Here is a 15,826-nt window from a genome sequence, read left to right as displayed (position 1 = left end):
ATGTAAGTTCCGAATAACGGTACGATAGGTGTCTGGGGTAGGGATCGTCTAATAACTCCATGACGCGACGCCCCAACCCAGTGATGGGAGATGGGATATGGGACGGATTTTCTTGCGCATGCTCGACTTTTACAGGGACGTATCTATGTGGTGGCGCAACTAGGGATTATAATTATTTTACAAATTGTTTTTTATTTTTATTAATTATATATTTATAATTATGTTAATATTTATGTTGATTTTATAAATGTAACTTTTGTTTTGTGAATACTGACAAGGTTTTGGCAATTTTCCTTTGGCAGTTATTTCCTAGCAGCAAATGTTGGTATTCTTTAATTGATTCTGCCAAATAAAATATTTTATTTTTCATTATATATTTTGTTTACAGTTATTTTAGTACCCGTCCCTTTCCTACACCCCCCAAAAAAGGAAACGTGTGAATTATGTATACATATATATGTTATACATTCATTTTTTACAATCAGATTATAACTATTTTTGCAAAATTATGGTGGGTGATTAAGGTATTCCATTTTATTGAAACTTGTACTGTACTGATACTAAAATCGCCGCGCATGCGCAAGAAAACCCGTCCCATATCCCATCTCTGCCCCAAACCGTTACAGTTCTCCCGCATTTTTGTTACTACGCTAATATATTTTGTAACTGTTATAAAATTATAAAACCTTCTACTTTAATTATAATGCATAACGATTTTTGCGATTTTTCATGTAGATAATATTTTTAATTGATGTTTCATTATTTAAGTTACTTTTAAATAAAACTTTATAACGAATTTTGTCACAGAAATCGAAATATTTTAATATCTCGTCACTTGAGGTCTCTGCATGCTTTTTCAACGACAAATGTTTTGCGCACTGCGCACCGTGTATTGAGAAGTTTAGCTAGCAGTTTAAATTCAGGCATAGCACGTGCTTGTAATTCGTTTCATGTCAAGTGTTATTTATTTTTAATATTAATTACTGCCTGATACATGATTTAATTCATAAATAAAATGCCACGTTCTACAAGAGATTCAGAAGAAGATGTAGATCCAAAGCCCGGTTCGTATCTTTTGTTTTTTGGTTTTACACCCATGCGACTCACCAGATCATTGATTGTAACGGTCAATTCGGTCTCACCCTTACAGACCTTTTAATTTCATAAACTATAACATTTTTTCTTTTACACTGGTGTAAAATAAATATCTTACATTTTATACGATGTTTATTTTTAGTTTTTTATATTTATTTAAAAATATTAGGTCGCAAGACTCGTTTAGCTGATGTACTCTCAGTCGATTCATCACTTCGTCGCAGCTCCCGAATTAAAACAGTTAAGCAAAATGAATCCTCACCCGAATCATTTTCAAGTAATACTAGTAACGTTAGTAATACCCAGACAAGAGTAACAAGGAACCGAACAGATACAATGGATAATATTACTACAACTGAAAAACAAAGGCCCTTACGTTCTAGGATGAATTCTATATCTTCAAATGTTAGTGAAGACACAAAAAGTGATGCTAATACTATGACACCAACTAAAAGAAATAGAAATAGTATTATGGGTGATGTGTTTAACAAAACTAATAATCGAAGAAAGTATGTGTAGTAATTATTTATTATCAGAACACAATTCTTACCATTGAAATAATTTTGTATTACTTTGTATTACTTTATTTTTACAGTACACGATTTACAAGAGCTGGTTCAGAGTCAAAAACACCACCAATGCGAGTTACACGTAATACCAGAGCCAGTTCTATGGAACCTGAAAGCGTTGAAGAAAATAAGCATATGGATAAAAATGAGTGTGAATTTATACATACATCCAATAAGATGAGAACACGAGCATCAATAGTACCTTCAGAAACTACTGTTGTAGAGGAGAAAGAAGAGATTATGAAAATTCTAGTGGTGGCATTAGATCGCACATTACCTAATGTTAGCGAAATTAAAGAAATGGGTACATTACTCCTTCTTTTTTATTTAACGTTGTTAATGATTTGATGTATATATTTGAGAAAAATTTTAGGTTTAAACAGTTCTCTTAAATCAGCCCAGAAACATGAATCAATGTCAAATGCAGAAGGTAATTTTGACTCAAGTTGCAATGTTGTGAATGAGAAAAGCATAGAAGATATTAGCGGTAAGTTTGATTTATTCGTTATAATAACCTGTATATATACTGTGTATCATAACTATAGAACCACTTCAAAATGTCCTAATTCCAAATAATACATTTTAAAGTGAATTGAAGTAAATGCATGATATAAAGGGAAATGTTGAAAAACTATATTGCAAATAAAATGAACAAAATAAATTTTTAAAAAAGAAAAGTAAAATAATTCAAGGACTGTTTTTACGACGTTTCGTAACTATAGAACCAGTATGAGAAAATAATTTCATTATTTAAACAATGCCACTGGTGTTTATATTACAGTATTTTAATAATGTGTAGGATCGGCGGGATTCGACGAGCTATATTACGGTGATGCTTGAGAAATCCTTGATACCAGTGTCGACCAGGTCGATTATCTTTAAATGGTGTCTGTTTCTTTAAACTGGTTAAATAATTTTGCACACTATCTAATAAAACAGTCTTGGTTATTGGAAATCCCCTGTCAGCTCTGTATGTAATCCAGTTAGCTACTTTTTCTGCTTTCTTTTCAGACAGTACCTTTGTTGGACATCTGAACTTAAAAGTATAAGTAAAACAAATATATCATTCCCTAATATGAATAATGCTAAATCTATTAATGCAGATCAAGATAGCGTAATTGGCGTGGTTAAAAGTGGTCCACCTTTCATTGTTACAGACATGTCAACTGAGCTTGATGAAAAAGTACCAAAAAAAGAAGAATCTGCGAATGATTCATCACCGTTAAAAAATAAATCTACAGAAAAATCAGGATCAGATGAACAAAAATCCGAGTCCATTCAAGAAACATGCAACAAGAATCAAGGAAGTGAAGCTGTTGAAGGTAATGATTCTGACATAACTGCAACTTTATTTCAAAATATTTCAGCTGCTGAATGAAAAGAAAAGGGTAGTGCTAAATTTACTAACGTAGATCAAGATAACGTAACTGACGTGGTTAAAAGTAGTCCACCTTTCACTGTTACAGAGACGCCAATTGAGCTTAATGAAGAAGAACTGAAAGAAGAGGAATATGCGAGTGATTCATCAACGTTAAAAAACAAATCTACTGAGAAATCAGGATCGGATGCACAAAAATCCGAGTCCATTCAAGAAACATGCAATAAGAATCAAGAAAATGATGCTGTTGAAGATAATGATTCTGGCATAACTGCAGGGAATTTATTTCAAAATATTCCATCTGCTGAATGGAAAGAAAAGAATGATGATATTGATAAGAATTCGATACATTCAATGTCAACAGAGAGACTTGAAACTGAAATGGAAACTGAATGTGATCTCGTTTTAGTTGACAGAGAAGCATGGTTGGCTGCTGAAAATATAAAAACAGCAAAAGAGAAAGAAGCCTCTGATTATGACTCGGATGATACTGTTCTGTTAAAAATGCAAAGGGATTCTGGAAAAGCACAGAAGAATGAAAAAATGAAAATGAATAAATCAGTAGACAAGATGAATGATAGTAAAGACACAAGTATAAATGAAAATGACATAGATAACGAAGCGACAAATATGAAAGATTTTAAGGATGAAACAGAAAATGAAAATCAGGATAAATCAATAACAGAAAAATGGAATGAGCATTCCACTTTTAAACGTAATGTTTCGAGTTGGAAATCACCTGAACGAAAAAGTTTAAACAAATCTCATAAAACAATGGAAGCGGAAGAGAATTTGTCCGAAAGTATTACAAAAAAACGAAAATCGCTTAACAAGTTAACCTCTAAAGTAGATGTAAGCAGGAAATCTTTAAATAAATCTATTCAAAAAGAAATGGAAAGTGAAAGTGTCATAAATAAATCAGCTAGAAATGATAAAGAGAAACGGTCCTTAAATATTTCTTCAAGAAAACAAAGAAACTGTATAGAAGAATCTGAAAATGAATCTAAAGATTCCAGTATTCCTGAAAAGAAAAGTAATGCTAAAAAGAAATTCAGTAGAAACCGTTCAGCAATAAGGACCATTGAATCAGATTCTGATGATAGTAAAAGTGAATCTGGTGATTCAGAAAATAAAACTATAGAGTTACCTAAATTTATGTTAGATGAAGCATCTAATATTGATAGTAACGAATCTGATAAAAGTATGGACTCGGATATTGAAAAAGAATACAATCTTGCTGGTAAAGACATTTCTAAGTTTTCCGATGATGATGTACGAGGAGACGAATGCAGAGCATCAGAAACGGAATCATCAGATCCAGAAGATAATGGATCAGATCTTGACGATTTTATTGTTGATGATGTTGAAGAAGATGAGGAAAGTGAAGGAGAAGGGGAGAAGATCAATGAAGAAAGTGAAGAAGGAGAGAAAACCAATGAAGAAATTGAAATTGGAGAATTACATGCTGATAAAGACACTGAAGATTTTATTGTTGAAGAAGTTGAAGAAAGTGAACGAGAAGGAGAAGGAGAGAAGGTCAATGAAGAAAGTGAAGAAGAAGGAGAGAAAGCCAGTGAAGAAATTGAAATTGAAGAAAGTGAAGGAGAAGAAGAGAAGGTCAATGAAGAAAGTGAAGAAGAAGAAGAGAAAGTAAATGAAGAAATTGAAATTGAAGAATTACATACTGATGAAGACACTGAAAAAAGTCAGGAAAAAAAAATAAAAGAACAAGACGAAGCAATGCAAGTGCAAGAACCAGATGCAATTGAGGACAAAATAAAAGGAGGTATGACTGAAGAAGAATCACAAAATAAGAATGAACGAGAAAATATTGAAGAAGATGTAGATAAATTAATAGATACCTCTAGCAAACAAAAAAACAAATTAGAGATATCTGATCGTTTAAGCACGATTCAAACTAGCAGGAAGAAAAAGCTTAAAAAAGTAGATATATCTCAAAGCGAAAAAAGTGAAGAAGAGAACAACTTATCCGATTCATCGTTATCAAATTCTCTTAAAATGAAAACAACAAAACAGAAAAAGCACGCTTCAAGTGAATTTATACTTGAGGATATAGAGTTATCATTGAATGATTCTCAATCAATATTTAATAAACGAAGTCAGAAACTTAGTAAATCAATTATGAAATGCAGTACACCTAAAAGTCATTATTTACCTAAGTCAAATGGGTTTGATGACAGCATAAAGACACAAAATACAAATGATGGTAAAGTAAATGCTTCTTCAGATATAGATAAAATTGAGGATACAAGTTTAAAAACAAAAGACACTTTTAAAAAATTAGGTAAAATAAAAAGTAAAGAGAATCTGGTGGATAAGCGTTTTTCATGTGGATTAGAGGAATTGGTGGAAAAAACGAAATTTTCAAAACCATTGTCTCCTAAAATAGCAAACTTAAATAAGTCGAATTTAGTTCCCGATAGTGACACACCAACAACAAAATATTTGAAAAAAGACAAATTAAATGAAAGTGCACCAGTATTAAAGTTGGACACTGTATTTAAAAAATTAGTAGATGCCAATGATAATGATGAACAGAATAATGCATTGAACCAGCCCAGAGAAGAAAGTGAAAATGTTAATACACCAAATTCAGAGACATTATCTTATTCAGTACTAGACTTAGATACTTCGTTAAAACAGAAACTTCTCAGTGTAGCCGACAATATTTTAAAAGTCGACCGTCGGAAAAAGCATAAAAAACGAAAACAAACAGCGGAGAAAAGTAATGCTACTATATTAATTGAAGACAGTTTTCTTGAAGAAATAGAATCACAAATCGTAAATGAAGATAAAAATGTTGTTTCTACCATTGATACTGATAAGAATAAAAAGTTTGAAGAGGTATCTTTTAATGAAGAGAAGAAGAAAGAGAAAAAGAAGAAGAAACAGAAAATAGCACATATTGATATTAATAAAGATGTAGAAGAAGAAGAATCACACGAAGAAATCACTGATACGACGATAAAAATTGCTAAGAAACCTAAAAAAGTAAAGAAGAAACAGGAAAAAGAAATAACTGAAGATCTTTCAGATATTTGTTCAGAAAATCAAGTATCAGGGAAGAAGAAGAAGAAGAAGAAAATTTCAGAAGCCTTGTCAAATGAAGAAATTCCAACTACCAGGATATCTAAGAAAACACAAAAATTATCAAAAGACATTGCTGTGCAGAATGATGAAACAGCAGTTATCAAATTGCCTAAGAAAAAGAAAAAATTAGTGTCGGAAGATGCTTCTTCACAAGAAAAAATTTTAACTAATAAATTACCCAAGAAAAAACAAAATGTATCACCAAATGATACTTCACAAGATAAAAACATTTCAGCTGAAAAATTGTTAAAGAAACAGCATAAATTAGTGGCAGAAGATGCAAAAAGTGAAGTAAAACCTGTTAAAAAATCTAATAAATCACAACAATCTACGGACATAGTGCCGGATTCAGATGAAGGACCAACAGTCGTTAAATTTTCTGAACCACTAAAGGAAGCATTAAAAGTTACTGATAGTATAAAAGTTAATAAAGAAAAGGAAAAGAAAAAACAAAAAAAAAGATTGCAAGAAAGAGAACTTGAAAATGAAAAACCAGAATCCAAAAAGCAAAAAATTAAAGATAATAAAGCAGAAAGTACACGGGGTATTAAACGACTATCTGTTGAACTGCTTGAAGATTTATCTGACGTTCCATCGAAACCACTGAAAAAGAGGAAATTATCAAAGATAAAAGATCAAATATTACCATCCCGTTCAATGTTTAATTTAAAGGCTAAAGAAGTAGAAAATGTATATGTGGAAGAAGATTTCGAGTCGTTAAGTTCCTGTGGAAGTACAACTCACTTCGCTGTTGTAAACATGCAAAAAATAAAGAAGAAAAAGAAAATTCGAAGCGTAGTTTCGTTTAAGCGAAAAGTGATCGCTACAAATTCAAGGTATTTAGAGAAACATTGATATCGAAGTTTGAATTTACTTTTTTTCTGAAACATAATCTGCAGGTTTTAAAAATATATAAGTTTAAATATGATGTAATGTAATTGTATATGTAATATAGTTGTACGTGTAATATAATTTAATGTAATTGTATGTTTTTATAAAATGACTGAGTAATGTTTGTTATTTTATCGTTTACGCATTTATTTTTACTTTTAAATTTGAAAAATAAATTAAAAGTTTAGTACTTTAACTGAATTGTAATCACTGTGATAATGATTGTAAAGTAATAGCAGTTTTAAATGTAAATTGTTCCTATATTTTAATGAAATGTTGCCAAATCTTCATTAAAAACCGGAATGTTAAAATATAACAAATTTATAGTTTATTCCAACTACTTTTTATTTTGTTGTTCACACGACAGATTCTTATATTATTATATCTGTAAGTACCAGTAATGCGTAGCATTTTTCCTTGTAATGAAAACATTAAAAATAGTTAAAAATAAATGGGTTTCCTCCGATTCCGATGATTTTTAAATATGTGTAGAAATCAACATTTTGAACAACTTTTTCCTAAATATATAACTGTCACTCGGCCTTAGTTTTAGAGATATTTTCGGAAAGCTGTCGAAACTATCATTGAATTCTGCCTATCCGTTGTGTCTGTGACACGACGCATCACGCATTAGTATAGGATATGGGATCGCCGCTTTTTTACTGTTTCTGCAGGCAAGTTACTATCGGTGGTACGAGTGACAGATGTCGCTGACATTTACTTTCACTCGGTTGGTTATGTTATATTACAATAAATGTATATATAACATTTGGCTGAAGGAATTAGGTCATTCATACATTTCCTAGTTGATATATGCAGTATCGTATTTTATACTTTGGCGGTGACATACATTTAGCTATCGTAGCATCCGTGTGTCATTTAGGTGTATGCGACAAGTGACGTAGAATAGGATGCCGTTAGTTGGATGCAATAACTGCGGTGGCGCTGAAATCAGTTTCTGTTCGGTATAATTTTCGATGCAACGTTGACTGTTTTATCGACTCGGAATTCGGAGTTCGGCCTCGACGCTCGCATCACCTTAAGTTATGCTATATTTTATGGGGTGGGGATTTGTTGAACAATCATATTGTGCAACAGTACCAAAAATATTTTAAGTGCTGTTGTAATATTACTACGGTAATGTCATTCTCTGCTTTACCGATACAGTGTCAATACCGGGAACGGGAATGCCGAGCTTTCTTGAGGACGAAAGAAAAGAAAAGCGGAGAAGATCCATTTTATCAATTATTGGAAGACATTATTGGAAGAACGTATACAGAATACTGTGGTAACCTTATTTTACGCGGTGTCTGTAATGCAGGAAATTGCACTAATATGGTAAAACATTTTTCGCAAAATTTTGAGTCTTAGCCTATGAGTCACCAAAAATCCTTCTCGCAAATATTGTTTTTATGCAAAATGAAGCTATTTGCAGAATCTCAGCCAAATCCGAACTTTCCGAAAGTACTTAGATATCTATTCGCAAAAAGATTGTCCGCACACTTCTAGTGAAAATACACTTTTTGGCGAGACAGCTGTCCGGATGTAGATGTCATACCAGTTTCGGAAAACCGGCTGGTAAGTTGTTTATTCGCTTCCGCCGGTTTTTAATAGATGGTGCCTCTAGTTAATTTACTTTTCTGAAAATTAGTCGACAAGTTGTTGAGTAGTTTAGGCCGTTTTTGCGTGTCACTGCGTGGATAGCGCTGGGTTGAATTAAAAAGCAATTGACATGCCGTTGATTTTTGAAAAATATTTAATTTTACAATTGGTATGCATTAAAATCGTCATGGAGAGTTATGTATATTAATACGACTTCTACACACCATGAGGAAATTACTACTACTAAAAAATGCAGTGGAAAAAATGCAGGGAAGGGTAAAAGAAAAGAGAAACGTTGTCGGTGTGCGGCCTTACTATTTCAAGCGAGATCAAACGAGCCAGATTTGTGTGGCCATCGGCATTTCTGTTACACTACTGACAAAAAAGAACGGCTTATTATTCGTGGAACGATGAACCGTCGCGCTTTGCATCGACTTCACCCCTTCTTCTTTGAGAAACCGCTAACAGAAACAACCAGGTTTGTCACTGGCTTCCCTTACAATCTCCTTTGATACTTTCATCTTGGGTTGAAACATAAATGAATTCAGATTTTTATAATTACACCACCTTCATTTAATTTTTCATATTTAACTTATGCCAGTAATACGAATGACTTAATTGCTCACTAATCTATTAATTACTTTTTAATTGCTTTTGTATTATAGTATAATACCGTTTTTTTTATTTAGCCTATCTTATCTATAATTGGATTCCGCGTGAAAATTGCAAATTTTTAATAGTTTTCATATAAACGCAACTTTTATTTACCACCATTTGGTGTTACCAATGGAAGGGTGAAGAAAGGCTTCCTCTATTCGAACGATTCAGGAAGAAATGACGATGGTTGGCCGGTAACAAGTGGATTTAAACCGATGCACTTGGCTGCACGTCGCGACGCTCTATTGCGGAAGAACAATTAACGAGTTCATTTAACCTGGACGCGTTGTTTCGCGGCTCTATTACCCGGCTGCTCCCTTCACAGGCTTCAGAAATCCCCGTTTCCCGCGATGAAAAGCTGCACGTGTTTCCTTCGCTTCTTCTTTTATCTATCCTCTGCATTCCTCGACTTCTTCTCGCGAGCCGTGAGCACGACGAAACGGTTTTGCCAGCATCGCCAATCTATTTCGCGCAATTTCATCGTAATTTTAAGAATTCCAACGATCCGTGTACCCCGTCCACGTATAAAAATTCTCTGACAAAATATTGACCCAGACGCTTGCCAAAACTTGATAGATATCATTTCAAAGACGATGGTAAATCAAATTTGAAGGTACATAGAGTTGAAATATTGATTTCGGTCTGATTTTCTAAAGTCTCTTTATGGAATGAAGAAAGTAATTCATCAAAATTCCCTTGAAATTAGCAGCGAAGATCTCTGTCGCAAGGAACGTTAACAATCTAGATTCAGAAGATCCCTAAGGAATTCGAGTCGGATGCAGTATTGAAAATTCAGTAACAAAAGCGGCTGGCGTTTTATCTTCTCCTCCATTCGGTTAGCATTCTTGTGCTTTTTCACACGAACCGTGAGCGCGACAAAACGTCGCTTTTGTCGACCACCGGCCAATCTATCCGTCGTAATTTTAACGCAATCGTAGATCTACGAGCGGCACCGTATAAGCGAGTAACGATCGCCATCTGCACTAGAGGGAGGAAAGAAAAGTGTACTCGAGTGTGCAACTTTGCTACTACTTCGCAGATGCTACGAATACCCGACGATCTCCCGCTGGAATTGATAAACGTTATTACTCGGAATCTCAATACTTTTACCACTCCTTGCAAACACGGCTAAGCGAGCAGAATGCCGATTGAAAACGAAATAGACTATATTTCTTAGAATTATTTAATGAAATTTTCAACAGTTTTTGCGTGCAGTCTACGTGTTAATTTACAATTTCATTATACAGGGTGAGTCAGAAAAAATGTTACAAATTATTATTTCGAAAAGTATAGCAGCTATCGATTTAGTTCTTTTTTTAAATTAAATACTACAAAGTGCATACCTGATTATGTGGTGCGTAAAAATTTTTTCTAATTTATTTTTATTTAAATAGCTTTTATTAAACTGAATAACATTTACTGTAACCATTTTTTGATATTCCTAATAATTCACGATTTACGGCAAAGAAAATATTGAAGGTGCGAATATTTCGCCTTAAAATTAATTTTATTAACCCTTGAACAGCGGAGCCTGGGTCAATCGTGACCCTAACTTACAGAACGTATATAAGGATGTTAACTTAAAGTTGTAACAATGGTAGAAGAAACTTTGCGAAAATGACACGGTCTGGAAGCGTCCAGACAATTTCGAGAAAGGTCAAGTATAGGCTATCGCGGGAGGCGGAGACGCGAGGCGCGAGCAAAGCCGCGAAACGCGAGCGCGGAAAACGTCAAATTCATTCTTGACAACGCGATCGTCGATTATGGCGGCCGCATATAGCAACGAACAGATATAAATTAAGGGCTCGCGACCGACTCGGGCAATTTTGCCTGCTGTTATCCGAGGGAGAGAGGACAAGGTAAGACCATCAACCGCTCTTGATCGGCAGGTTAGGTACTCCGACAGGAGAGTACGGGAGAACCGTTCCTGGACGCTCGATCGCCAAGGAGAGTACGGCGATAATTCCTGGACCGATTTCTATCGATCGAGAGAATATAGAGCATCTCCTGGACACCCTAGTACATAGAATTAGTTTTCTGGACACCCGCCCGTTCGATATGGAGAGTTCGGCGATAATACCTGGACGTCTATCGAACGGGAGAATTATGAGCATTGCGCTAAACGTAAAATGTCTTCTACGAATAAATGAAAGCAACTGTATCTTAAACCTTGACCATGTAATCCTAGCTAATTCAATAAATCCTGTCTGTCCAACAGATTCCTTGTGTTACCAATTTATCATGGTTACAAAGTTAAATACAGGTAACCCTCCTATAACACGGTAGATAGGTTCCTAGAAAATGCCGTGTTGTGTGAAACCGTGTTATGAGACCCAGAGCCAGTACAAAAAGGGGGGTTACGTTTCAAAAACTTATTAAAAACAAACATTTTTTTTTAATTCCATATACGCAACTCAATTTTTATTAAAAATATAAATGTATGTATAACACAAAACGAAAAGAAAAGACAAAAAATATTATTTTTGTTAGTTTGTAAATTTATATTATAAGCGCGACATCTGTAGGCTGAGTAAAAAAAGACAAAAAGTAACTAGAGGTTGAAGGTGGTAGTATTGTCAGTGGTATTGTATTGTTAGATGTAGAACCATAAGTGAACAAAGAAATGTGTGTCGAAAAGAAGTCTCGATGGATATATACTTATACAAATAGAATACTTACATATATATCATAATATTAATAAACATATATATACATATATATATATCAACAATTTTCATTTAATGTAACCTTAATTTAATAAATTTCTTCCTCATCACTACTCATCGTCAGTACAATCAAACGAGAATGTTTTTTTGGTTGAACGATATCATCTTCACTTTCGCAAATTTTCTTATCGTGTTAGAGCGAAACCGTGTTATAGGATGCCATGTTGTAGGAGGACCTGTATATAATTTTGCAACGAAAGGGTTTCATATATTAGTAGAATAATCTTTAAAGGAGTAGTGTAAAATTTAGAAAATGAAAATACTTTGAAATACAAAACTAAATTAAAATTGGGACTCTCTCCATGGTCCGCCGTCTGAGGGTTAAATATTGCAAATGATGTCTATTTACTTATAAACGTGTATTTCTTCTTTTCTTAATATTATGACGTGCATCAGACAATACTGTTGCATCTACCAACTGACAAGCATTCTGTAATCGAGTTTGCATATCTCCTTTTGCGGTAAGTGAAGTTTCCATTAATTTATGCTTCAAATACATGTTTACAACTAAATGGTCATCATATTCAATATTTATTAAAATGTATTTTGTGACAAAATACTTCAGCTTTAAAAATATTAAAAATTGAGTGTTACCCAGCTTAATAAAAGCTATTTAAATAAAAAAAAATTAGTATAGCATCCTATACTTAATTTAACCCCATGGTAGCCATTCAGAAAATTTTTTGTACACGTCTTATCATTTAATTTAAAAAAGAAATTAGGCCTATAACTGCTATAGTTTCTGATATAGTAATTTGTAATACCTTATCTGACTCATCATGTAGGTTCATTGACTAGTTAAAGTAATTAAAATTTCATTGCTTTAACTTGTCCTCCGTCTACCTGGAGTTCATTCCACCAAGAAGCTCATGCATTTTGATATACGATTTTCTCCCGACTTTCTCGCGAATTTTTCTACCAGTTTCACTAGATTCTTGGAAACTGTATCTAGAATACCGTATGAGAATCGATCGGTTTCGAAAGTCGACCTGGTTTGACTCGCGACTATTTCCCACGCGATCGGATGATTACACTTGCAAAAAAATGCAATGAGAATTTGTCTGTGCGGAGCAAACATTTCGTTTGTGAAATAAATAGGCTAAAAGAAAAAATGATTTAGCATTGAGAGAAAAAAGGGGCCCGTGAAATGAGGAACAAAAGAGCTTAAATCAAAGAAGGATGCTTGGAAAAAAAACTCGGTCCCTGGTTGCACGCGTCAGGAGAGACGTCCTTACGCGTCCTGTTGAAGCGAAGAAATAAAAAGGAAGCCGAAAAAGGCACGAGCGACGCGACAACACGTGTGGCGACGCCAACCTCTTCTAGGTTTCCACGCTGGAAATAAGAAAAGAAACGTTTCGCTTTTGCTGGAATTCGAAAGATGCTCTTCTTTCGATTTTCCAGCCTTATCGAGTGTCAACCTCTTTAATTTGAAATTATATATCTAATCAATCTGATAGCTACTTATTTTTGCACCGAACACCCTCGAAGCTCACGCGCTACAAAAACTTGGACAGCTGTCCAATTAACACCTTCCTACTTTCGTCCCCGCCATTTCTTTTTATCCAACGACATCGGTGGCCCGTTTTCACTCAAAAGCTAAACAAACGTTTGGTGGCCAACGGGTCGTCATTCTTCGCCATTCTACTCTCTCTTCTTTTAGCCCGACGGGAACATAATGAGGATACGAGAATAGTCTTTGGAAAATGCGAGTAGAGGAGAAGAGGTGGGGTGAAGTGGAGTTAAGGGGCGAGAGGTGACTGACAAACGTCCCTAATGAGAGGAGAATATCGTTCACGATGATGAAAATTCGGAGATGAACCAGGTAACGAGTTGGAATAAGGATTTTCGTGTTTTAATTGCCGCCTTTACGCTGAGATTAACCCTTCGCACCCTTAGACACAAAGGAACGTTGTATCAGCTTTAAATTCTATTATTACACCACTGTTTGAGATATTTTTATTTCTACAACGGAGAAAGAAAATGAACCGCCGCTCAATTTTCACACGATGGCGTCGCTAATTAAGATTCACGCCGCTCTGAAATTCTCTTGCCACTCTTCGAGGGTGGAAAAGAAAAAAAGATGATGAAAAAATTACTTTAAAGTCAGGATACGCTTTGGGTTCTATTTAAATCGTGAAGTACACATAGCGAGGGTAGAACCTTCCCTTCTGTATTTTCTCACAATTTTTCTTCCCGCTGTGACAAATCTGTGAAAAAATCCGGAACGACGTAAAAGAGACGGAACTAAATTTTCCAAGTTCTCCTGAGAATCTTTTATCCCTTTCTAAACAAACTTTATAGGTATTTCAATTGCTGAGTTTTTGAAAAGAATTTGAAAATTTTCTTGACATTGCTCGACAGATTGAAACAGTTATCAATTAATAAGTTTCAGCTATTTTGGTGGCAGTTTGCAAAAAAGCGCATGACGAGGGTACGGACGAGGAACAGGCCCTTTCCTAGAATTGATCTCTGTCTAAATTCAAACCTGAAGGGCAGACGGGACAAGGTTTCGAGCAGACAAACCGTCTAGCGGGTAGTTTCGCGACATTAACGCCGTTTCCTTTTTTCTTTCAGAACCCGCCAGAGTAGAGAAGGTACGAATATGAAATAGGGTAGAAATATGAGATACTAAGGTTTTAACCCGTATGTAGTATTAACACTATTAACAATGATTGTATATCAAGTATTATGACTTGTGTTTTGTTTAACAAACATTTTAACTTTTAACTTTTAGTAATAGAAAGTTACTACGTCTGAATTTATTTTGGTTTAATTTGTGAGTTTTAAAAAAGCAAAAGGGGTAAGTTATACTATAATAGTCATAGTATTAGTACGTCAAAGGATATTTAAAGTATTTGTGTTTTAATTATGATAAATAATTATAAATAGCAATTGGTAGCAATATAAGACATGCTTATATTACTATTACATTTTTTAATTTATTACTAAATAATAAAATGAACATATTTGTGATGTGCTATTTTGCGATAAAAAATTTTCTAAAGTTTCTAAACGGGAATTGTGGATTTAATGCCTATCACGCTGTCTTATTATATTTGACGTCCTGTTATATATAATTTATCATTATTAATGTTCTATCTTAGTTTTACAACTTTATTTTTCTCAAAAGTAACATTGTCTCATATTACTACCCGAATTTCTATTAGGCCAAATTTGAAAAAGAGAAAAAACAGAAGATAGGTAATGTCTATAATATTTATATTTATACAGCACGTTCCGTATGAAATTCCACAAATTTCTCGGTTTGATTTTTCTATTTATGTCTATTCATACTTTCTTCTCCATTACTACTGTATAAATGACGCAGGTTTTTGCAAAAGAGGAAGAGGGTAAACTCTCGAAAACGCATGTCATCGCGCGAAATGCAAATAGATTAGCGGTAAAACGGGCACGGCGGAGAAAATAATTAAAAAGGTCTGGAACGGGCTGTGAATGCGTGTACGCACCTTTCGTGGAGCACGTGTTCAAGTGGAGCACGTGCTGGATGCTGATTTACGCGAACGCGAATTTAGCTATGCCCTCGTGCTTGCTATTTTGCTGTACCGTGGCGTGCCTGTTCACGGAAAGGGAGCTGTGTTTTCAACCAGTTATTTGGTTACTTTGCTTCGGGATTACTAGGCTGAACGTTTGGCACGTGCAATTGGTTGGAATGCTAGGGATATTTTAAGATTAGAACGTAATACCAACATGTTGGTAATGATGCAAGTTGGAACATGGAATTTATTAGGGTACTGGTAGTATTAAGGACTTGGATAGTAGAGTGTTAAATAATATGT

At 34.3% G+C, this 15,826-nt stretch overlaps 1 protein-coding gene across 1 annotated transcript; it reads left to right on the top strand.

The window, feature by feature from the left end:
* The first annotated feature begins 871 nt into the window (after window positions 1–871).
* Window positions 872–7,176, top strand: LOC114878253 (dentin sialophosphoprotein-like). The gene is made up of 7 exons (XM_046287181.1): window positions 872–1,064; window positions 1,265–1,604; window positions 1,691–1,968; window positions 2,038–2,151; window positions 2,822–2,986; window positions 3,131–4,611; window positions 4,648–7,176. The coding sequence occupies exons 1-7, from the start codon at window positions 1,016–1,018 to the stop codon at window positions 7,006–7,008; spliced, it is 4,788 nt and encodes a 1,595-aa protein (XP_046143137.1). The 5' UTR covers window positions 872–1,015; the 3' UTR covers window positions 7,009–7,176.
* Window positions 7,177–15,826: the final 8,650 nt, after the last annotated feature.

This window comes from Osmia bicornis, chromosome 9 (assembly GCF_907164935.1).
Source record: "Osmia bicornis bicornis chromosome 9, iOsmBic2.1, whole genome shotgun sequence".
NCBI classification, from domain to species: Eukaryota; Metazoa; Arthropoda; class Insecta; order Hymenoptera; family Megachilidae; genus Osmia; species Osmia bicornis.
This window is presented reverse-complemented; position numbering and strand designations above follow the sequence as displayed.